The sequence below is a fragment of the Lathamus discolor genome, chromosome 17, assembly GCF_037157495.1.
Source record: "Lathamus discolor isolate bLatDis1 chromosome 17, bLatDis1.hap1, whole genome shotgun sequence".
Classification (NCBI taxonomy): Eukaryota; Metazoa; Chordata; class Aves; order Psittaciformes; family Psittacidae; genus Lathamus; species Lathamus discolor.
The window spans coordinates 7,359,957-7,380,238 of NC_088900.1; the positions used below are offsets into that span (position 1 = coordinate 7,359,957).

The following is a 20,282-nucleotide window of genomic DNA, read 5'->3' on the forward strand; positions in this document are numbered from 1 at the left end:
TTAGGGACCCATAGGGACCCCATAGGGATCCATAGAAACCCCGTAGCGCATCATAGGAACCCATAGAAACCCCATAGAGACCCATAGGGACCCATAGAGACCCACAGAGACCCATAGGGATCCCATAGAGACCCATGGGGACCCATAGGGACCCATAGAGATGCATAGGGACCCATAGAAACCCCATAGAGACCCATGGGGACCCATAGAGACCCATAGGGATCCATAGGGACCCCATAGAGACCCATAGAGACCCATGGGGACCCATAGAGAGAGACCCATAGAGACCCTGAGACCCATAGAGACCCCATAGAAACCCTCAAGGACCCATAGAGACCCATAGGGACTCACAGAGACCCCATAGATCCCCATAGTGACCCCAGGCAACCCCATAGTGACCCCAGGCAACCCCATAGTGACCCCCCAGAGACAAAGACCACACCACGCCCCCCTAAGTGACTCCTAGAGACCCATAAGTGCCCCCCCTCCTGCCCCATAACCACCCCGAGCCCCATAACTCCCCCGTCCCCCCCACCTCCAGCCCCATAGAGCCCCATAACCCCCCCTGGGCCCCATAGCACCCACCTCTCCACATCGCCCCTGTGGGGCCGCTCCCCCCCTGCCCCACGGCTGCCCCACAGCTCCTGGGGGGCGTCGCTGAGCTCGTCCCGCAGCTCCCGCAGCACGGAGCTGCTGAGGGCCCGGCGCTGCGCCGCCTCCTGCGCCCGCTGCTCCCGCCCCACGGAATCTATGGGGCACAGGCACCCGTCAGCACCCACACTGAGCCCTATGGGGGCCGGGAGGCGTGGGGTGGGCCCTGCACTCACCGTACTGCACGGGGATGATGTGGGGCGGGATGTAGCGGCGCCCGCCCCCTAAGCCAGGGGCCTTCAATGGAGCTGCTTCAGGTTCCTATGGGGCAAAGGAGGCGTGAGCTGCCCCCTAGCGCGCCCATGCCCACCCCATAGCACCCTGGGTCACCCCATAGCTCACCTCAGCCATGTTGGAGGGCTCCGGATGGAAGGCCAGAGGGTGCTCAGCTCCTATGGGGCGGTCACGAGTTATCTATGGGGGGGCAGAACCCCATAGGGAGCACTTATGGGGCGCACTTATGGGGCAGGGCTCACCTGGGGCCCCCGTCATGGCCGCTCGCAGCAGCTTCTCTACTTGGTACTTCAGGCGGTGCTCGATGGGGCGTAGCTTCTCTAGGACCTATGGGGCAGCCCCACAGATGTGCCCCCAACACCCCTTATACGAACCCCATAGAGGCTCCAGCCCCACAGATCCACCCCCAGCCCCACCGCTCCGCCACCCCCACCGCTTATACCAACCCCATAGAGGCTCCAGACCCACAGATCCACCCCCAGCCCCACAGATCTGCCCCCCCACCCCTTATAGAAACCCCATAGAGGCTCCAGCCCTACAGGTCCACCCCCCACCCCTTATACAAACCCCATAGAGGCTCCAGCCCCACAGATCCACCCCCAGCCCCACAGATCCACCCCCCTCACCCCTTATACCAACCCCATAGAGGCTCCAGCCCCACAGATCCACCCCCAGCCCCACAGATCCACCCCCCTCAGCCCTTATACCAACCCCATAGAGGCTCCAGCCCCACAGATCCACCCCCAGCCCCACATATCCCCCCCCGGTGTGGGGCAGGGCCCCCCTCACCACGCGGGTCTCCAGGAGGCGGGGCAGGGCCGGGAGCGCCCCCAGGCTCCGCCCCTGGGCCTTGGCCCCCAGCACCAGGCCCAGGTCCTGCAGGTACTGAACCAGCGCCTGCGGGCGCAGCGCCAGCAGGGACAGCCCCTGCGGGGAGCGGACACAGGGAGAAACCCATAAGGACCCACAGAGAGAGACCCATAGGGACCCACAGAGAGAGACCCATAGAGACCCATAGGGACCCATAGAGAGAGAGACCCATAGGGACCCACAGAGAGAGACCCATAGGGACCCATAGAGAGAGACCCATAGAGACCGATAGGAACCCATAGAAAGAAACCCATACGGACCCATAGAGAGAGACCCATAGAGACCCATAAGGACCCATAGAGAGAGAGATCCATAGGGACCCACAGGGACCCAGAGAGAGAGACCCGTACGGACCCATAGGGACCCATAGAGAGAGACCCATACGAACCCATAGGGAGAGCCCCACAAGGACCCATAAAGAGAGAAACACGTAGGGACCCATAGGGACCCATAGAGAACCATAGATAGAGAGACCCATAGGGACCCATAGAGAGAGAGCCATTGAGAGAAAGACCTATAGGGACCCATAGAGAGAGAACCACAGAGCCCCATAGACAAACGCCCATAAATTCCATACACAGCCATAGAAACCCATAGAGCCCCAGACACCCACAAGACCCCACAGACACCCATAGAGCCCCACAGACCCCCATCACACCCCACAGCCACCCCATCTGACCCACATAATCCCCTTTATCCCCTTCCAGGACCCACAGACACCCCCCACAGGACCCGTGTAGGGCCCACAGCCCCCTCCCTAAGGCCCATACGTCCCCGTCATAAACCCCTATAGACACCCCACAGCACCCCTTCAGCCCCCTCTGCACCTGCATAGCACCCCTTAACACCCACATGTATACCTATAGTCACCCCATAGCGCCCCATAGCACCCCATAGTGCCCCACAGCACCCCCATAGCACCCCATAGCACCCCCACAGTGTCCCACAGTGCCCTATAGCGCCCCATAGCACCACCATAGTGTCCCATAGAGCCCCATAGCACCCCCATAGTGTCCTATACCACCCCATAGCACCACCATAGTGTCCCATAGCGCCCCATAGCACCCCATAGCGCCCCATAGCACCCTCACAGCACCCCATAGAGTCCCATAGGTACCTTCTCGGTGCGGAGCTTTCCCCCACGCAGCCTCTGCAGCAAAGCCCGCCCGTGCTCAGTCACTGCTGCCACCTGCAGCAGAGGGGGGTAAACGTGGGTCCCAGGGGGGTAAATGTGGGTCCCAGGGGGTAAATGTGGGCCCCAGGTGGGTAAATGTGGGTCCCAGGGGGGTAAATGTGGGTCTGAGAGGGTAAATGTGGGTCCCAGGGGGGTAAATGTGGGTCTGAGGGGGTAAATGTGGGTCCGAGGGGGTAAATGTGGGTCCCAGGGGGGTAAATGTGGATCTGAGGGGGTAAATGTGGGTCCCAGGGGGTAAATGTGGGTCCCAGGGGGGTAAATGTGGGTCTGAGGGAGTAAATATGGGCCTGAAGGGGGTAAATGTGGTTCCCAGGGAGTAAATCTAGGTCCCAGGGGGGTAAATGTGGGTCTGAAGGGGGTAAATGTGGGTCCCAGGGGGTAAATGTGGGTCCGAGGGGGGTAAATGTGGGTCCCAGGCGGTAAATGTGGGTCCCAAGGGGGTAAATGCGGGTCTGAGGGGGTAAATGTGGGTCTGAAGGAGTAAATGTGGGTCCGAAGGGGGTAAATGTGGGTCCCAGGGGGTAAATGTGGGCCCCAGGGGGGTAAATGTGGGTCCGAGGGGGTAAATGTGTGTCCCAGGGGGTAAATGTGGGTCTCAGGGGGGTAAATGTGGGTCCGAGGGGGTAAATGTGCGTCCGAGGGAGTAAATGTGGGTCCGAGGGGGTAAATGTGGGCCCCAGGGGGGTAAATGTGGGTCCGAGGGAGTAAATGTGGGTCCCAGGGGGGTAAATGTGGGTCCGAGGGGGTAAATGTGGGTCCCAGGGGGGTAAATGTGGGTCCAAACCTGCTCCTGCAGAGCCTCCAACAACGTGACCGCCTCAGCCGCCACCATCTTGGCACTGAAGGTTTGACGGGCGGCGGCAGCTGCCAATAGGAGCGCGGCTCTGGGGATGTGGACCAATGGGACGGCGAGGAGGGAGAGGAAGTCCCGCCTCGCCGCCTCTGGGCGGGAGGGGAGGAGCGACAGGGGAACGGACCAATGGGAGGCGAGAATGGGGCTATTGGACCGCCCCCTGAGTGGCTGGGCGGGAGGTAAGGGGAGGAAATGGGGAGGTAATAGAGGGCAAGGGTGGAGCCGAGCCGAGCCGAGCCGTGCCGAGCCGAACCGAGCCGTGCCGAGCCGAACCGAGCCGTGCCGAGCCGAGCCGTGCCGAGCCGAACCGAGCCGTGCCGAGCCGAACCGAACCGAGCCGAGCCGAGCCGTGCCGAGTTGTGCCCAGTTATGGAGGGTAATGGGAGGAAATGGAGCGTGACAAGCGGGCACTGTTAGGTGTCGGCTCCTCTGGGACAACCTCGGAGCCACTCGGACCCCAGCGGAGCAGCAGCCTCCGGAAGGGCGCGGGGCCTTCCGCAGGGACCCGAGCGGAGCCGAAGCTTGCCGAAAAGAGCCGAGGGCGGCAGCGGCAGCCTGGGTGGGGGGGGCGTCGCGCAGGGACCCGAGCGGAGCCGAAGCTTTCCGAAGGGAGCCGAGGGCGGCAGAAGCGTGGATTTGGTAGAACCCCATTGGCTCCTATAGACCCCCATAGACCCCTATAGACAGCCTATAGGCACCTATGGACAGGCTATAGACACCCCATAGACCCCTTTAGACACCTATAGACAGGCTATAGACACCCCGTAGACCCCTATATGCACGCGAGAGCCATATAGTCCCCTATAGACACCCCTATAGATACCCCTTGACCCCTATAGATACCTCATAGAGCCCCACAGACCCCATAAACACTCCATAGAGCCATATAGTCCCCTATAAACACACCTGTAGACACCCCATAGGTCTGTATAGGCAGTGCATAGACCCCTATAGGGACTCCAGAGAGCCATATAAACTCCTATACGCTCCATAGAGCACCATAGACCCCATTAGACCCCCTATAGACACCCCTATAGACCCTTATAGACACCACATAGAGCCCCACAGACCCCTATAGACACCCCATAGATCCGTATAGGCACTGCATAAACCCCTATAGACACTCCATAGAGCCATATAAACCCCTATACATTCCATAGAGCTCCATAGAGCCCCATAGACCCCTATAGAAACCTCCCAGACCCCTATAGACCCCCCCAGACCCCCATAGACCCACCCAGACCCCCACAAACCCCCATAGACCGCCAATAGATGCCCCATAGACCCACGATAGACCCCCACAAACCCACTATAGACCCCCCCAGACCCCCATAGACCCCCATAAACCCCCATAGACACCCTATAGACCCTAATAGACCACCCCCACACCCCCATAAATCCCCTATAGACCCCCCAAAGACCCCCACAGAAACCTATAGACCCCCCAGACCCCCATAGACCCCCCCAGACCCCCATAAGCCCCCTATAGACCCCCCCATAGATGCCCATAAACCCCCTATAGACCCCCCACAGACCCCTATAGACCGCCCCAGACCCCCATAGACCACCCCAGACCCCCATAAACCCCATATAGACCCCCCACAGAGCCCCCCAGACCCCCATAAACCCCCTATAGACCCCCAACAGATGCCCCATAGACCCCCAATAGACCCCCATAGACTCCTATAGACACCCATAAACCCCTATGGACACCCACAGACCCCCCCAGATCCCCATAAACCCCCTATAGACCCCCCAAAAGACACCCCCAGATGCCCATAAACCCCCATAGACCCCCCACAGACATGCCCAGACACCCATAAACCCCCTATAGACCCCCAACAGATGCCCCATAGACAACCAATAGACCCCCATAAACCCATATAGACCCCCCCCAGACCCCCCCAGACCCCCATAAACCCCCTACAGAACCCCAACAGACCCTAAACATAACCCTATCCCTAACCCCTAACCCTAATCCTAACCCTAACACTAACCCTAACACAACAGGGATTAATAGATGCACTAGATGTAAGGCACCCCTACCCCTAACCCTAACTCCTAACCCGAACTCTAACCCTAACATACCATGGGTTAATAGATGTATTAGATGTAAGGCAGCCCTAGCCCTAACACTAACCCTAACCCTGACCCTAACCCTAACCCTAAACCTAACCCTAACCCTAACCCCTAACCCTAACCCTAACCCTAACCCTAACCAAACCTAACCCTAACCCTAACCCTAACCCTAACCCTAAGGTTAACTCCTGTTAGGTCTAAGCCTAACCCTAACACTAAGCCTCGGGTTAACTCTGCCCGTAGGTTTAACTCCAGTTAGGGTTAACCCAGACTCTAGCCCTATCCCTAACGCTGGGGTTAACTCAACCCCTATGGTTAACTCCGGTTAGGGTTAAACCTAACCCTAACCCTAACTCTAAACCTGGGATTAACTCCGCACCTAGTGTTAGATCCAGTTAGAGTTAACCCTACCCCTAACCCTAACCTAACACTAAGCCAAACCCTAACCCTAACACTGGATTAACTCCGCACCTAGGGTTAACTCTAGTTAGGGTTAATCCTAACTCTAACATTAATTCTAACCCAGGCGTTAACTCCGCCCCTATGGTTAACTCCGGTTAGGGTTAACCCTAACCTTAACCCTAACCCTACCCATGTGGTTAACTCCGCCAATATGGTGAACTCCATTTAGGGTTAGCCCTAACTCTAACCCTAACCCCAAGCCTAAAAATAACATTGGGATTAACTCCGCACCTAGGGTTAACTACGTTTAGGATTAAAAATTACCCTAACACTAAGCCTAACCCTAATACTGACCATGGGGTTAACTCCACCCCTATCGTTAACTCTGGTTAGCATTAACCCTAACTCTAACCCTAACCTAACACTAACCCTAACCCTAACCCTAAACATGTGGTTAACTACACATCTGGGGTTAACTCCTTTTAGGGTTAACCCTAGCCCTAACCCTAGCCCTAACCCTAATCTAACACTAACCCTAGCCCTAACACTAACCATGGGGTTAACTTTGCCTCTAGGGTTAACTCCTTTTAGGGTTAATCCTAGCCTTAACCCTGTCCCTGGGGTTAACTCCGCACCTAGGGTTAACTCCGGTTAGGGTTAACCCTAACCCTAACGCTAGCCCTAACCTTAACACTAACCTAATACTATCTCTAACCCTTACCCTAACCCTGGGCTTAACTCCACTGCTAGGGTTAACTCTGTTTAGGTTTAAACCTAACCCTAACACTAACCCTAAACGCAACCCTAACCCTGACCATGGGGTTAACTCCGCCCCTAGGGTAAGCTCCGGTTATGGTTAATCGTATCCCATGCTATCCCATGCAGCCGCTCTCTCACTCCCTCCCTTCTTCCTCCCCCTGCTCTCAGAGGGATCGAGAGGAGAATGGGATGAATGTAATTCCCACGGGTTGAGGTAAGAGCAGTCCAGTAACTAAGGTATAACACAAACCACTGCTGCTACCACCAGTAGTAATAATAATAATAAGGGAAATAACAAGGGAAAAGAATACAACCGCTCATCACCCGCCGAACAATACCCAGCCTGACCCAAGCAGCAATCTGGGCCTCCCGGGTGACTGCCCCCAGTTTCTATACTGGGCATGATGTGCTGTGGTATGGAATACCTCTTTGGCTAGTTTGGGTCAGGTGTCCTGTCTCTTCTTCCTCCTGGCTTCCCCTCCTCCCTGGCAAGCATGAGACTCAGAAAGTCGTTGGTCAGAGTAAACATCACTGAGCACCAACTAAAAACGTCTGTGTTATCAGCACTGTTCCCAGGCTGAAAGTCAAAAACAAAGCACTGCATCTGCTACTAAGAAGGAGCAAAATGACTGCTACTGCTGAACCCAGGACACACGTATTTTCTGTTGGAGTTCGCTCAGTGAAGGCAGGTGTTTCTAAACCTGGTGGGAGTTCGAAAGGTTGTTGTAATGCTGATGGTTCTGCATTTACAGGCATCTGTAGTAGTTGGAAACTTTAGGCACTCCTTCAGTGCCGAGAGCAGGCACCACAGGGACAGTACACAGATGGAGTTTTAGGTGGTAAAGCGAGGGTGGATTGCCATGTTGGTAGCACTGTTGCAGCGCTCACCCTGTGTAGGTGATGCCCAGCACCAGCTTTCTGTTCTAGATCCTTGGCTGTGGGAGCAGGGGCTGGATGGTCACACTGTGAGCTATGCTACAAGATACCTGAGAGCAGGCACCATACAGACAGTACGCAGATGGAGTTTTAGGTGGCAAAGCTATGATGGATTGCCTTGTTGGTGGTACCATTGCAGTGCTTATCATGAGTAGGTGATGCCCAGAACTAGCTTTCTGTTCTAGATCCTCAGCCGTGGGAGCTGGGACGAGACTTTCTCATGCTCTGGGCTGAGCTCCAGGACACCGGAGAGCAGGCACCAGAGAGAAAGTATGCAGATGGAACTTTAGGTGGGGAAGCAAGGGCTGATTGCCGTGTAGGTGGCACTGTTGCACTGCTCACCATGTGTAGGTAATGTTTAGCACCAGCTTTCAGTCCTAGATCCTTGGCTGTAAGAGCAGGGGCTGGATGTATGCACTCTGTGAGCTGAGCTTTTGGACGGCCAAGAGCGAGCACCAGAGTGGAGAGGCAGTAAGGAGATGCAGATTTAGGGCAAAGTGAGGGTGGATTGCCACATTGGTGTCACTGCTGGGAAGCTCCCTGTGTGTAGGTGATGCCCAGCAAAAGCTTTCTGTCCTGGCTCTTCTGCTCTGGGACAAGGGCTGGATGTTCAAACTCTGTGAACTGTACTCCAAGACGCCCAAGAGTGGGCACCAGAGAGACAGTACACAGATGGAGTTTTAGGTGGCAAAGACGGTATGGATTGCAATGTTGCCTGCACCGTTGAGAAGCTCACTGTGTGTAGGTGATGACCAGCACTAGCCTTCTGTCCTGGCTCCTTGGCTGTGGGAGCAGGACATGCTCATTCGACACTCTTTGAGCTGTCCTCCAGGACACCCAAGACAGGACGCCAAAGAGACAGCACACAGACGGAGTTTTAGGTGGCAAAGCGAGGGTGGATTGCCATGTAGGTGGCACTGTTGCAGCGCTCACCCTGAGTAGGTGATGCCCAGCACCAGCTTTCTATCCCGGCTCTTCCGCTGTAGAGCAGGGGCTGGGCATTCGCACTCTGTGAGCCATGCTCCAGGACAGCCAAGTGCGGGCACCAGAGAGGCAGCGCGTAAATGGAGTTTTAGGTGGTAAAGCGAGGGTGGATTGCCAGACCGGCACAGCTCTCCCATAGGGTCCTCAGGAGTGTGGAACCTTCCCTTGTGGTTTGGCACTCTGCGTTCAAGAGTCCTTTGCATACATTCTTGGGCTGTTCTCTTAACTTTGCACTAAAGCAAAGACAGCAAAGCCTTTTTATCTGTCCTGTCCTGAGACTCTTCACTTTTCAGTGACAAAAATTAGAATACTAAATCTAAAAAAAGAATTTGTCAGATATGAATGTCGGGAAGGGAAAGGAAAAAAAAAACCAAACAAACAAAAAAACCAACAACAAAAAAAGCTCAAACTCAGATAAAATCCCAATACAGGCTTGCCAAGCCTCTCCTCCACAGCCCATGGGTGTTCAGAGGTGGGAGTGCAGACACTGAAATTTTATTTACATGTGACATCCCCAGTGAATGTTGGAGCTTTCACAGAGCAGCTTCATGAACCTCCTGCAGCAGTGCAGAGCTGAGTCCTTGGGAACCACAGTGCTTCTCCCAGCACACTCAGCCACCAGCACCAGAAACAGGAAAATGGATTTGAACTTGGGGCGTGGCGGCAAATTGACTGATTCTGTTCTGAGAAGTCTGTTCCTCCTTCAGCAGTGCTCCCTAACAAGAGGCAGAAAATGCCCAATGGCAGCTCCATCACCCAGTTCCTCCTCCTGCCATTTGCACACACGCGGGAGCTGCAGCTCTGGCACTTCTGGCTCTTCCTGGGCATATCGCTGCCTGTGCTCCTGGGCAACGGCCTCATCATCACAGCCTGCGACCAGCACCTCCACACCCCCAGGTACTTCTTCCTCCTCAACCTTTCCCTGGGCTGCATCTCCACCACTGTCCCCACATCCATCGCCAATTCCCCTGGGACAATGGAGCCATTTGCTGTCTGGCTGTGCTGTTCAGGTCTTACTTATATTCTTCTTGTTTGAAGCAGAGTTTTCTCTCCTCACTGTCACGTCCTACAGCTGCTAAGTGACCATCTGCAAGCCCCTGCACTACGGGACCCTCCTGGGCAGCAGAGCTTGTGTCCACATGGCAGCAGCTGCCTGGGGCACTGGGTTTCTCACTGCTCTGCTGCACACAGACGATACATTTTCACTACCCCTCTGCCGAGGCAATGCTGTGGAGCAGTTCTTGTGCAAAATCCCCCAGATCCTCAAGCTCTCCTGCTCACATTCCTACCTCAGGGAAGTTGGGCTTCTTGTGGTCCGTGCCTGTTCATTGTGGTGTCATGTGTGCAGATCTTCAGGGCCATGCTGAGGATCCCCTCTGAGCAGGGACACCACAAAGCCTTTTCCACTTGCTTCCCTCGCCTGGCCGTGCTCTCCCTGCTTGTCAGCACTGCAGCATTTGCCTACCTGAAGCCACCCTCCATCTTCTCCCCATCCTTAGATATGGCTATGGTGGTGCTGTACTCAGTGTTGCCTCCAGCAGTGAACCCTCTCATCTACAGGCTGAGGAACCAGGAGATCAAGGATGCTCTGAGGAAGCTGGTGACTGGATGTGTTTCAGCAGCTATACACTGCCTGCTGTCCTCTGCAAAGGACTCCCAGTGTAGGTCATGAAAGGGCACATAGGTCTTTGCTGCTTTTCCACTTGTGATGTTGCTGGCTACAAACACGTGTCAGTTTTCATCCCCTGCTACTTTAGTAGCTGCCCATCTTGTGTGATCCACAAATTTTGTGTCACTTGGGGTGGGGTACAGGGTGTGTCCTCATTGTATTTAAGGGAAATAAATAATCCTGCAACAACTTATCCGTGATGTGTCCTCAGCAGGGTCGCACAAGGCAAGGTGTGACAAGACAATGCAAGGTGGGGTGGGGCAAGGCAGGGCATGACAAAACCAGTCACCCTTGTGCCTGCAGCCACTGGGCAACCAGTGCTCGATGACCCTCCTTGAGCCGGGAGGCTGGACACAACCAGACTGTCACTAGAGTTCCCTTCAAAGCTCGCGGCCCCAGGCATCACAGCTACGAGGCATGGCCAGAGGAGAGATCCCCAACCTGACTGCAGAGCTGCTGTGTGGCACTGCAGAGAGTCTCACATTCCTCGTCCTGCGTGTGGAAAGGAGAGTAGGGGTCTGCCCCCCCAGATGCCGGGGAACAGGAGCCACTCCACACGTGCCATCTGCTGCAGCAGCTCTTTGCTGACTGCCAGTTGTGCAGGGCTCTGCACAGACTCTCTGCTGGCTCCTGCCTCAGTCTCCACAGCTCTGGGGAGCTCAGATCCAGCACTGGCACCCCTTTCCCTCACCTTTTCAGGATGTGGTCCTGAGCAATGGGCTGGGTGACCCTGCTTGAGCAGGGGCATTGGGCCAGACCAGATGATCTCTAGAGCTCACTTCCAACTTCGGCCAGTCTGTTGCTCTGTGAACTCACCACTACACACCTACACAGACCAGCAGAAGCTCCTTGCACCTTTCTGACTCTGCAGAACAGTGTTCAGGTGCTCCTGGAGCAGGCAGAGTGCCTGCTTCACTTCTTCTGTCTCCATGGCAGAGTGAGAGAGAAGGAGCACAAACCCTCCTCTCTCATGCTGGGGCCCTTCCACAGCACAGCAGATACAGGACAGGTCATTGGTGAGCAGTGAGGGCTCCCCAGGGCCAGGGGGAATCTGGCCCCTCACATTGACAACACAATTCCTCTTGGATTGCAATCAAAAAGACACAGCATGGCCATGGTCCCAATCTTCCATTAAATATACAGGAAGTGTTAGGATGCCACCTGTAAGTAAGGCCAACCTGAACCTTGCTGTTGTGGTTGTACATAAAGATGAATTGTATCTCACAAATGAGTAGGAATGGAAAAAACCACGATGGAATGGGAATTAACATCATGCATGACAACCATGACACTTCTGAAATATTGGCACTCCAAGCAATGCCTGGAGAAAAAAATAAAAACAGAAGGCAATCAGTGGGTCTCCTCACAGAAAGCCCACTGACATTAGAATGTGTTATACTGACATTACTAAAGCAAGTGACAATGAGAAATCCTGCCAGCAGGCATTCAAATTGCATTGTTGGTACAATTTTATATGACCCATGCTTGTATTTTGATTTTATACATGGGGTGCAGGGCTATCATTTGATTTCCTAATTGTAGAATGCAAATTGTGGAATTTGTGTACAATGGGGTGGCCATGGATAGAAGAATATGTGCTTCCAAATGTACCTATGCCTGGCCTGAACTTGTCTGCAGTAGCACTGCACAACAACATCCCTTTTTATAGGCAAGAGTGGATCAGAGAATCATAGAACAGTTTGGGTTGGAAAGGATCTTAAGATCATCCAGTTCAAACCCACCTGCCATGGGCAGGGACACCACACACTAAACCATGTCACCCAAGGCTGTGTCCAACCTGGCTTTGAACACCACCAGGGATGGAGCATTCACAGCATCCTTGGGCATTCCAGTGCCTCACCACCCTCACAGAAAAGAACTTCCTCCTTATCTCCAACCTAAACTTTCCATCACAAATGATGATAAGAATCAACACATTCCAACTCTAAAGGGAATGAAAGGAGACGTCATTTTGATAAGGTGCGGTATTCGAAACAATACTGAATGCATGACAACAGTCTTATACGCTGTAGCAAGCTATGTCGAGGGAGAGGGTGTTGTAAACTATGCTGGAGGGAAAAACAACATACACACCTGACCTTTTAAACATGAGTGCTGGCATACCTTTAAAATATCTCATCCAATGCTTATAATGTCTCCTCACATCTGTAACATTGGCCCCTCCTTAGTCAAAAACACAGGTTCACAGCAAATTCATCATGGTGCCTCAAATTAGTGGAATTGTCAATGCAAATTAATGTTTCTGCAATCCAATCAGCTTGTTCATCATTTTAGAAACTTCTTATGCAGGATGGACAACGTGGGTGTGTAAAGGAACCTTCTTTTCTCAACAGCGAGCAAAAAGAGATGTGACTGGAATTCTGGGAACAGGATTTGGAGTTTTAAATAGTACAGACTCTGAGGTATTAATTGACACACTAACCACAATAATCAGTGATTTGAGCAAATTGGGACATCCGCTATGATCTTTCCTTTTGGCTCTGGGAATGAACTAACGGCTTCTTTCAGATATATTACCTCAATGGGCAAAAAAAGAATAAAAAAGACCATCAGGTGATCATAGATGCACTTGGTGTAGTCCAAAACAGTGTTTCTCTAGCTCTCAATTGTATCCAGGCTCAACTATGGATGCAACCAATGTCAGCTGCAGTCATAAGAGAAGGTGAAAAAGGTACCTTACCCACTGAGATCTGAAAGTGATCTGGGATAACACAATTGAATTTGAAAAGAAATTCTAGTCCTGGTGGTATTTAGTTAGTTTTACCTGTGACCCTATCGACAGCACAGCCGCAGCTTTTGTTTTGACTATTCACAATGCTTTGGTTTGTACAGTATACCCAATCATTGAGTTAGGATTAAACCATAACAGGACTATATTCTATCCCCTGGATCAGAGAGTGAGCCTGGAAGGATGGAAATAAATGGCAAAATGTTGATATTGATGTATGCGTTGTGCAAGTGCAAAAGGGGTTCATTTGTTATAGTAATGCCACTGAAGCTCAAGACGTTTGTCTTGACACTGACCAGAACGTCTGCTATTTCAAAATACATCCTCATGACAACTCGGAAACTGTACTCTGCACTGGAAAAGGATGTCCCTGCATGAGAAGTTCTTGTGACTTTAGATGTGTGGATAACCTTACTTTAGATACAAGTAACCATTCTAATACTTGTGTTTATAATTTTGTTGAGGTTCTAGGATGTGATTTTACTTATTCAGCTCCCATTGCATCTTATCAGTTGCTACAATCTAACTACATACTGATCCAAGACCTGCTGCCTACCCCCACTGGAATGAGTTACACTTTGATAAGAAGACTATTACAACATGAAGACCTGAGATGATTGCTGAAGGACTTTATATCTGTTAGCAGCTACATCTTTGAATGAGGAGAGAATTTTACACTAATCAATAATAAATGAATGTGTGACTGGAGTGACTGAAGCTGCGCCTGAGAGGGAAAAACAGCATAAAAGTGAATGAGAGAGGGGGGGGAGATAGGGAAGACTCCTTCCTAAATTCTAGGATCAGTCAACGGGCTGACCCTGTCTTCTCTCCCATAGGGATGCCTATTGGGTAAGAACCTGACCTTACGTGAGCTCCGTAACTAACTCGTGGCAGCTGTTACTAGTGATTATAGTTGGGTTGTTTATAGCTTCAAGCTTGCTTTTGCAGACAGTCCGCAGCAATCACAAACCTTAATTTGTCAGGATTTGATTTTAATAGTGTTATTCTGTAAACCATCAGTGTTGGTCCTTTGTGGGCACCAGCAGCCACTGGCAGCAGGTAACACATTTGAATAAAGTGGGCAGAGCTGCTGAGGGTTCCCCCTGATGCTGTTGGCACATTTCCATGACCAAGTCAGTCAAATCTTCCTCCGACACAGCAAGACTGTTCAGTGAAGGGTCCCTATAACAAGTCGCTGACAGACTGGTCGGGCACACGGGTCTTGGCTTTCCTGGGGTGCTGATGGACAGATCAAACACTAGGGGCCAAAAAATATCTCCTCCTTTCACATGACACCCTCTTTGTCTCCTCTTCTTCTTCCTGACTTTTTCCTCATGTGACCCCCAGCCTGGAGCTTGAGCTCTGTAATGTGGGAGATGTAGAAAGGAGGGGTCTCCTGTGATGCCACTGAGATATGAAGGGAGAAGGAGAAAACATCGAGGGGGTCGAGAACGTGCCCTCATCTCCCTCGCCCCTGTGCTTCAAGGCTTTCCGCCACGCTGATCCAGTGCAACACCCACAGGCTTTCTCCTGCGCTGCCTCACAGCAGCACAGAACCGCATCCTCTGCAACGCCGCACGGCGGCGCGGAGCCGCTTTTCTGCGCTGCCTCGTCGAGGCGCGGAACAGCTTCCCCTCGCTTCCTCCTTTCAGCACGGGACAACTTCCCCCAGGGTCTAAGACCAACTTCTGCCTGTGCTCCACCGCTGCAGCCTTCACTGAGCGCGTCCTAAAAGGAAACCCGGCCCCTTGGGCTCCTGGAAAAAAGGTGCCAGGACAGAAAGCTGTTGCTGGACTTCGGCTTCCCCTGGCAAGCACTTTAACAGTCCAAATACTGAGGCTTTGTGCTTTCAGACATTGAATGGTCTTTCAGACTCTGTTGCGCCTCCCAGAGCCCAGCTCCCAGAGTGAAACGCCCAGCCCCTGCTCCCACAGCAAAGGTGCCAGGGCAGAAAGCTGGTGCTGGGCATCACCTTCCCTGTGGAAGCACCCTGAACTTTGCTAGAGCCTATTGGCTGGTCACAGCAGACAAGGAGAAGGTTGAGCTACTCAACAGCTTTTTTACCTCGGTCTTTACACACCTATTCTCACACCTCTCACAACACTGGGGTAGCAGAGTCGCTTATAAGAGAACATGGGGTTCAAGAACACGTGAGGAACCTGAACATGCCTATGTCTGTGGGACCTTATAAGGCACATGCCAGGGTTCTCAGGGAATTGGCTGATGTAGTTGTAAAGCCCCTATGTGTGCTATTTGAAAAGTGCTGGCATCAGGTGAAATCCGTCGTGGCTGGAAAAAGGAAACCTTGCACCTCTTTTCAAAAAGGGTTGGAATCAGGGCCCAAGGAGCAGCTGAGTTGTCAGCCTCACCTCTGTGCCTGGGGAGGTCATGGAACAGATCCTCCCAGAAGTTATGCTAAGGCACATGGAGGACAAGGAGGTGATCCAAGAAGCCAGCATCACCAAGGGCAGCTCTTGCCTGACCAAATTTGTGGCCTTCTATGACAGAGTGACTACATCAGAGGATAAGGGAAGAGCTATGGATATTATCTATCTAGACTTCTGTAAGGCCTTTGAAACAAACCAGCCTCCTCTCTAAATTCAAGAGATACAGATTTGATGGATGGACTATTTGGTGGATAAGGAATTTGCTAGGCAGCTATGGACTCCAGGAGGTAGTAGTCAACAGCTCAATGTCTGGATAGAAATCGGTGTAGAGTGGTATCCCTCAGGGGTTCTGTACTGAGACCTGCACTGCTTAATATCTTCATCAGCCACACAGTGGGATCGCTTGCACTCTCAGGACATTTGGAGAGGGCACCAAGCTGAGTGGTGCGGCTGACACTCCTGAGGGACAGGATGCCATCCAGAAGGACCTGGACAAGCTTGCTTGGGAACCTCATGAGGTTCAACAAGGCCAAGTGCAAGGTGCTGCATTTGGGTCAGGGCACCTCCCCACCCCAACCCCGGTGGTGCCAGGATTTAGGAGTACTGGTGGGGAATGTGATGTTCCAATTGACAGGATGGCCACATGCAGAGTTACAGTCAGCAGCTCAATGTCCACCTGGAGACCGCTTGACAAGTGGGGTCCCTCAGGGGTTGGTGTTGGGACCAATCCTGTTCAGCGTCTTTGTCGGTGACATGGACAGTGGGATTGATCAGCTTCAGCAAGTTTGTGCTGACACTGAGCTATGTGGTGTGGGGAACACACTCGAGGGAAGGGGTGGGATCCAGAGGGACCTGGACAGGCTGGAAAGGTGGGAACCTCTCCAGGTTGAGCTTACAAGGTTCAACAAGGCCAAGGCAGGTCCTGCCCTTGGGTAGGGGCAGTCCCAGGCACAGACACAGGTTGGGTGGAGAAGTGATTGAGAGCAGCCCGAGGAGAAAGACTTGGTGTTGGGTGAGGAGAAGCTCCCCATGACCCGGTTTCAGTGAGCACTTGAGCCCAGAATCCCCCCACCGTGTGCTGGGCTGCACCCCCAGAGAGTGAGCAGCAGCTCAGGGAGGGGATCCTGCCCCTCTGCTGTGCTCTGGGGAGACCCCCCCTGCAGCCCTCTGTGCAGTGCTGGGGTCCCCAACATGAGGACATGGAGCTGTTGGAGCAAGTCCAGAGGAGGCCACAAGGATGCTCAGGGGCTGGAGCCAGGCTGAGAACATTGGGGCTGCTCAGCCTGGAGAAAAGCTGCATGGAGACCTCAGAGCAGCTTCCAGGGTCTGAATGGGGCTACAAGGATGCTGGAGAGGGGCTCTTCATCAGGGACTGGAGTGACAGGACAAGGGGTGATGGTTTCAGACTGAAACAGAGGGAGTTTAGGTTGGAGATAAGGAAGAAGCTCTTTATGTGAGGGTGCTGAGGCGCTGGCACAGGGTGCCCAGAGAAGCTGTGGCTGCCCCATCCCTGGCAGTGCTCAAGGCCAGGCTGGACACAGGGGCTTGGACCAAGCTGCTCCAGTGGAAGGGGTCCCTGCCCATGGCAGGGGTTTGGACCAAGCGACCTTTACAGATCCAACCCAAACCGTTTTAGGGCTCTCTGAAGAGCTCAGGTGCACACTGCACACCCACCTCAGGCTGCTCCACAGAAGCTGCCGCCACAGAAAGCTGCAGCTGATGCTCACCAGGCCCAGCGATCACTCAGACACCTCACCCTCATTCAAACCAACACCCACCTCCAAACAGACCCCACCGTGCAATGTAACAGGGTAATGCAGGTCTGGATGCAGGCAGCAGGGGGCAGCTTCCAGTACAGGCAGGTTCAGGCAGGCAGTGCTGCGGCAGGCACTGCACTGTGGTGCAGCCCATGAGGTGCTGGAGTCTACTCCCACCCTATCGCTGGAAGCACTAGGATGGTCCTAGAGTTGGGCACCCTTGAAATGGGAACCACCCCAAACCAGAAACCTGAACAGAGATGGGCAACCCCAAACTCGATCCACTAGGAACCCCCAAAGCTCCCCACCAACTGCACTGCTTAAACTGGGAGCACTTGCATCATCCTCTACTCTCCCAGCCTAGCCCACCAGTCCCGTACGTCTCCTCCTGACACTGACCCACAGGGCACTCAGTGTGGGGGGCCTCATCCCACCATGTCAGAGGGGTGTTGCTGCAGTCCCATAGCTGCAGCGCAGCCCTCGCAGTCCATGGAGAAGGGTGGGGGGTCCCTTCCCTATTTGCTCCAAAGCCCCCAGGAAACACATCCATGCAAGGACCAGCTGCCTCCATCTGTTCACACCAGACCCTACTGAGGACCACACTGCAAGTGTCTTCATGCCTCCCCCAGCATTCCCCCCCTCCACCAGCCCCACTTCCCACCAACAAGGAGAGAAGGGCACCACTGTGGTTTAACTCGTTTTATTTAGACTCAGAAACATAACTGCAACTCAGCTGGACCGTGCACACATGAGGCTGAGACCCAGTAGAAATGCAGTAAGTCAGGAGTGGGGTGGGACAGGGAGAGCTACAGCAGGGAACAGCATCCAGGCTGCCAAAGGAATGGTCAGTTGTTAAGAGGAAGGTTTATGAGAGCTGCCCGCATTCAGTAATGGTGATCTTCTTGCTTGTTTTGCCATCTTTGGAGCCACAGCGCTCCATGGCCTCCACCACATTCATCCCCTCCTTGACACAGCCAAAGACAACATGCTTGCCATCCAACCTGCAGAAGAAGAACAGGTCACAGCTGGCACCTACAATCTCCACACAGGGACCTCAGCACCAGGCCTCGTGTGTCATCTCCCTGCCCAGCTGGCTGCTGGGACCCTGACTCACCATTCGGTCTTGGCAGTGCAGATGAAGAACTGGGACCCATTCGTGTTGGGGCCAGCATTGGCCATGGAAAGGATACCAGGGCCTGTGTGCTTCAGGATGAAGTTCTCATCAGCAAACTTCTCCCCATAGATGGATTTGCCACCAGTGCCATTGTGGCGCGTGAAGTCACCACCCTGCAAAGAGGCAACATTTCAGGTCACAGGTGCAGAAAACTCAAATCAGGCTGAGGCCCCCCAGAGGCTGCAGGCAGGAGGCAGAGCTGCTCTCCCACCCCAAACCTGCTGACACCCAACTCCAAAACCCACACAAGCACCAAATCTCCTTACCCACCCACCCACCCACCCGCCTCCCTGCTGCGGTGGGAGCATCACGCACCTGGCACATGAACCCAGGAATGATTCTGTGGAAGCAGGAACCCTTGTAGCCAAATCCCTTCTCGCCAGTGCTCAGGGCACGGAAGTTCTCTGCGAAGGAAGAGGAAAATCACCATGAGCTGCTCATTTTGTCCATAATTGGGGATAACATTAGGGTCTGGTGCAGCTGCAGCACTGCCAATACCACTTCACCTACCTGCTGTCTTAGGGACCTTGTCTGCAAACAGCTGCAAAGAGAGGAGAGACTGTCAAAGTCAGGTTGAGGTGAAGACCAGCTGCCTGCTCCCCAGGGGGCACCCCAAGCCCGTGGGGATCCCCTGCCTCTCTGAGCCCAGGGACTGTGTCCAGGAGACGGATCCCAACCGTGCCTGCAGCTGCAGAGCACTCCCCACCTCGTGGCTTTCATCTGGAAGCATCTGGAAACTCTGAACTAACAGACCTGGCATGCGAACGAGTTGAACTATGCCACACGTCTCTCACGAGCACGAAGGGCACCGTCCACTCTGCCCGCTGGGGATGAATTAAAAGCCTCTCCGGCTCTAGGCTCCGCGGAGCGCACGTTCCCGACCCCTCCAGGAGGATCCCGAAGCGCAGCCGTACAAGAGCGCGCACCGCGGCAGCCGCAGCGGCTCCGGAACGCGGCGCGCCCGTGCCAGAGATGCCTCACCCAGGCTGCGGCTCCGCGAGGCGACAAATGCTTCCCTTTGGCAGCGACAGCGCCGCAGCCGCCGCCCCGGAGCATCGGCGGGAGCGGCTCGTTGCGCTGCGCCCCAGGGCAGCCGCCGAGCGCGGCCCCGACGCGGGGGAACTGGCACAAAATGGCGGCGCGGGCAGCGCGGCCCCGATCCCGCAACGGGGGAAACGCCGCCGCCTTTCCCTCCCTCTTCCCCCCAAGCCGAGCCTCCCCCGCGGTGGAGCGGAGCGCCGCTGCAGCAGCGCGGGGATGGCGGTAACGGGGCTCCCGGGGCTGGCACCCGCCGCGCCGCCGCTCCCCAGCCGAGGCCTTTGTTCCCCACGGGGCCGCAGCCACATGGAGGCAGCGCGGTGCCCCCGCCCCCCCCCACACGGCCCCACGCGCCCCGGGCGGGAAACAGCGCTGCTGCCCCCCCCACCTCGAAGGTGACGCGGCCCAGGGGCTCGCCGTTGGCGGCGATGTCGAAGAACACGACGGGGTTGGCCATGGCGCGGCTGAGAGGGGGGGCGGCGGCGGCGGCAGCAACTCCACACGGCGGGCGCGGCGCAGCGCAGCAGAACGAGCGCACCTACCCG

At 54.4% G+C, this 20,282-nt stretch overlaps 2 protein-coding genes and 1 pseudogene across 2 annotated transcripts; 1 reads left to right on the plus strand and 2 right to left on the minus strand.

Annotated features, from left to right (window-relative positions):
* Window positions 1-451: 451 nt before the first annotated feature.
* LOC136023203 (neuroguidin-like) lies at window positions 452-4,256 on the minus strand. Its single transcript, XM_065697434.1, has 8 exons — window positions 3,735-4,256; window positions 2,873-2,944; window positions 1,675-1,812; window positions 1,128-1,212; window positions 994-1,043; window positions 828-912; window positions 536-748; window positions 452-462 (listed from the first exon to the last, which is right to left on the minus strand). The coding sequence occupies exons 1-8, from the start codon at window positions 3,780-3,782 to the stop codon at window positions 452-454; spliced, it is 702 nt and encodes a 233-aa protein (XP_065553506.1). The 5' UTR covers window positions 3,783-4,256.
* Window positions 3,977-10,821, plus strand: LOC136023021 (olfactory receptor 14J1-like; annotated as a pseudogene).
* Window positions 10,822-18,209: 7,388 nt separating this feature from the next.
* Window positions 18,210-20,274, minus strand: LOC136022980 (peptidyl-prolyl cis-trans isomerase A). Its single transcript, XM_065696960.1, has 5 exons — window positions 20,126-20,274; window positions 19,210-19,240; window positions 19,015-19,103; window positions 18,640-18,812; window positions 18,210-18,526 (listed from the first exon to the last, which is right to left on the minus strand). Exons 1-5 carry the CDS (start codon window positions 20,192-20,194, stop codon window positions 18,391-18,393), a joined length of 498 nt encoding a protein of 165 aa, XP_065553032.1. The 5' UTR covers window positions 20,195-20,274; the 3' UTR covers window positions 18,210-18,390.
* Window positions 20,275-20,282: the final 8 nt, after the last annotated feature.

Bases quoted from the DNA above. Each gene is read 5' to 3' on its own strand.
- LOC136023203 (XM_065697434.1), bottom strand. From the start codon at position 3,782: ATGGTGGCGGCTGAGGCGGTCACGTTGTTGGAGGCTCTGCAGGAGCAG. The intron at 2,945-3,734 runs GTTTGGACCCAC...CCTCTGCTGCAG, and splicing joins TGGAGGCTCTGCAGGAGCAG to GTGGCAGCAGTGACTGAGCA. The intron at 1,213-1,674 runs GTGAGGGGGGCC...GCTGCCCCATAG, and splicing joins GCCTCCTGGAGACCCGCGTG to GTCCTAGAGAAGCTACGCCC.
- LOC136022980 (XM_065696960.1), bottom strand. From the start codon at position 20,194: ATGGCCAACCCCGTCGTGTTCTTCGACATCGCCGCCAACGGCGAGCCC. The intron at 19,104-19,209 runs GTAGGTGAAGTG...CTTCCTTCGCAG, and splicing joins CAAGGTCCCTAAGACAGCAG to AGAACTTCCGTGCCCTGAGC. The intron at 18,527-18,639 runs GTGAGTCAGGGT...CTTCTTCTGCAG, and splicing joins TGCACTGCCAAGACCGAATG to GTTGGATGGCAAGCATGTTG.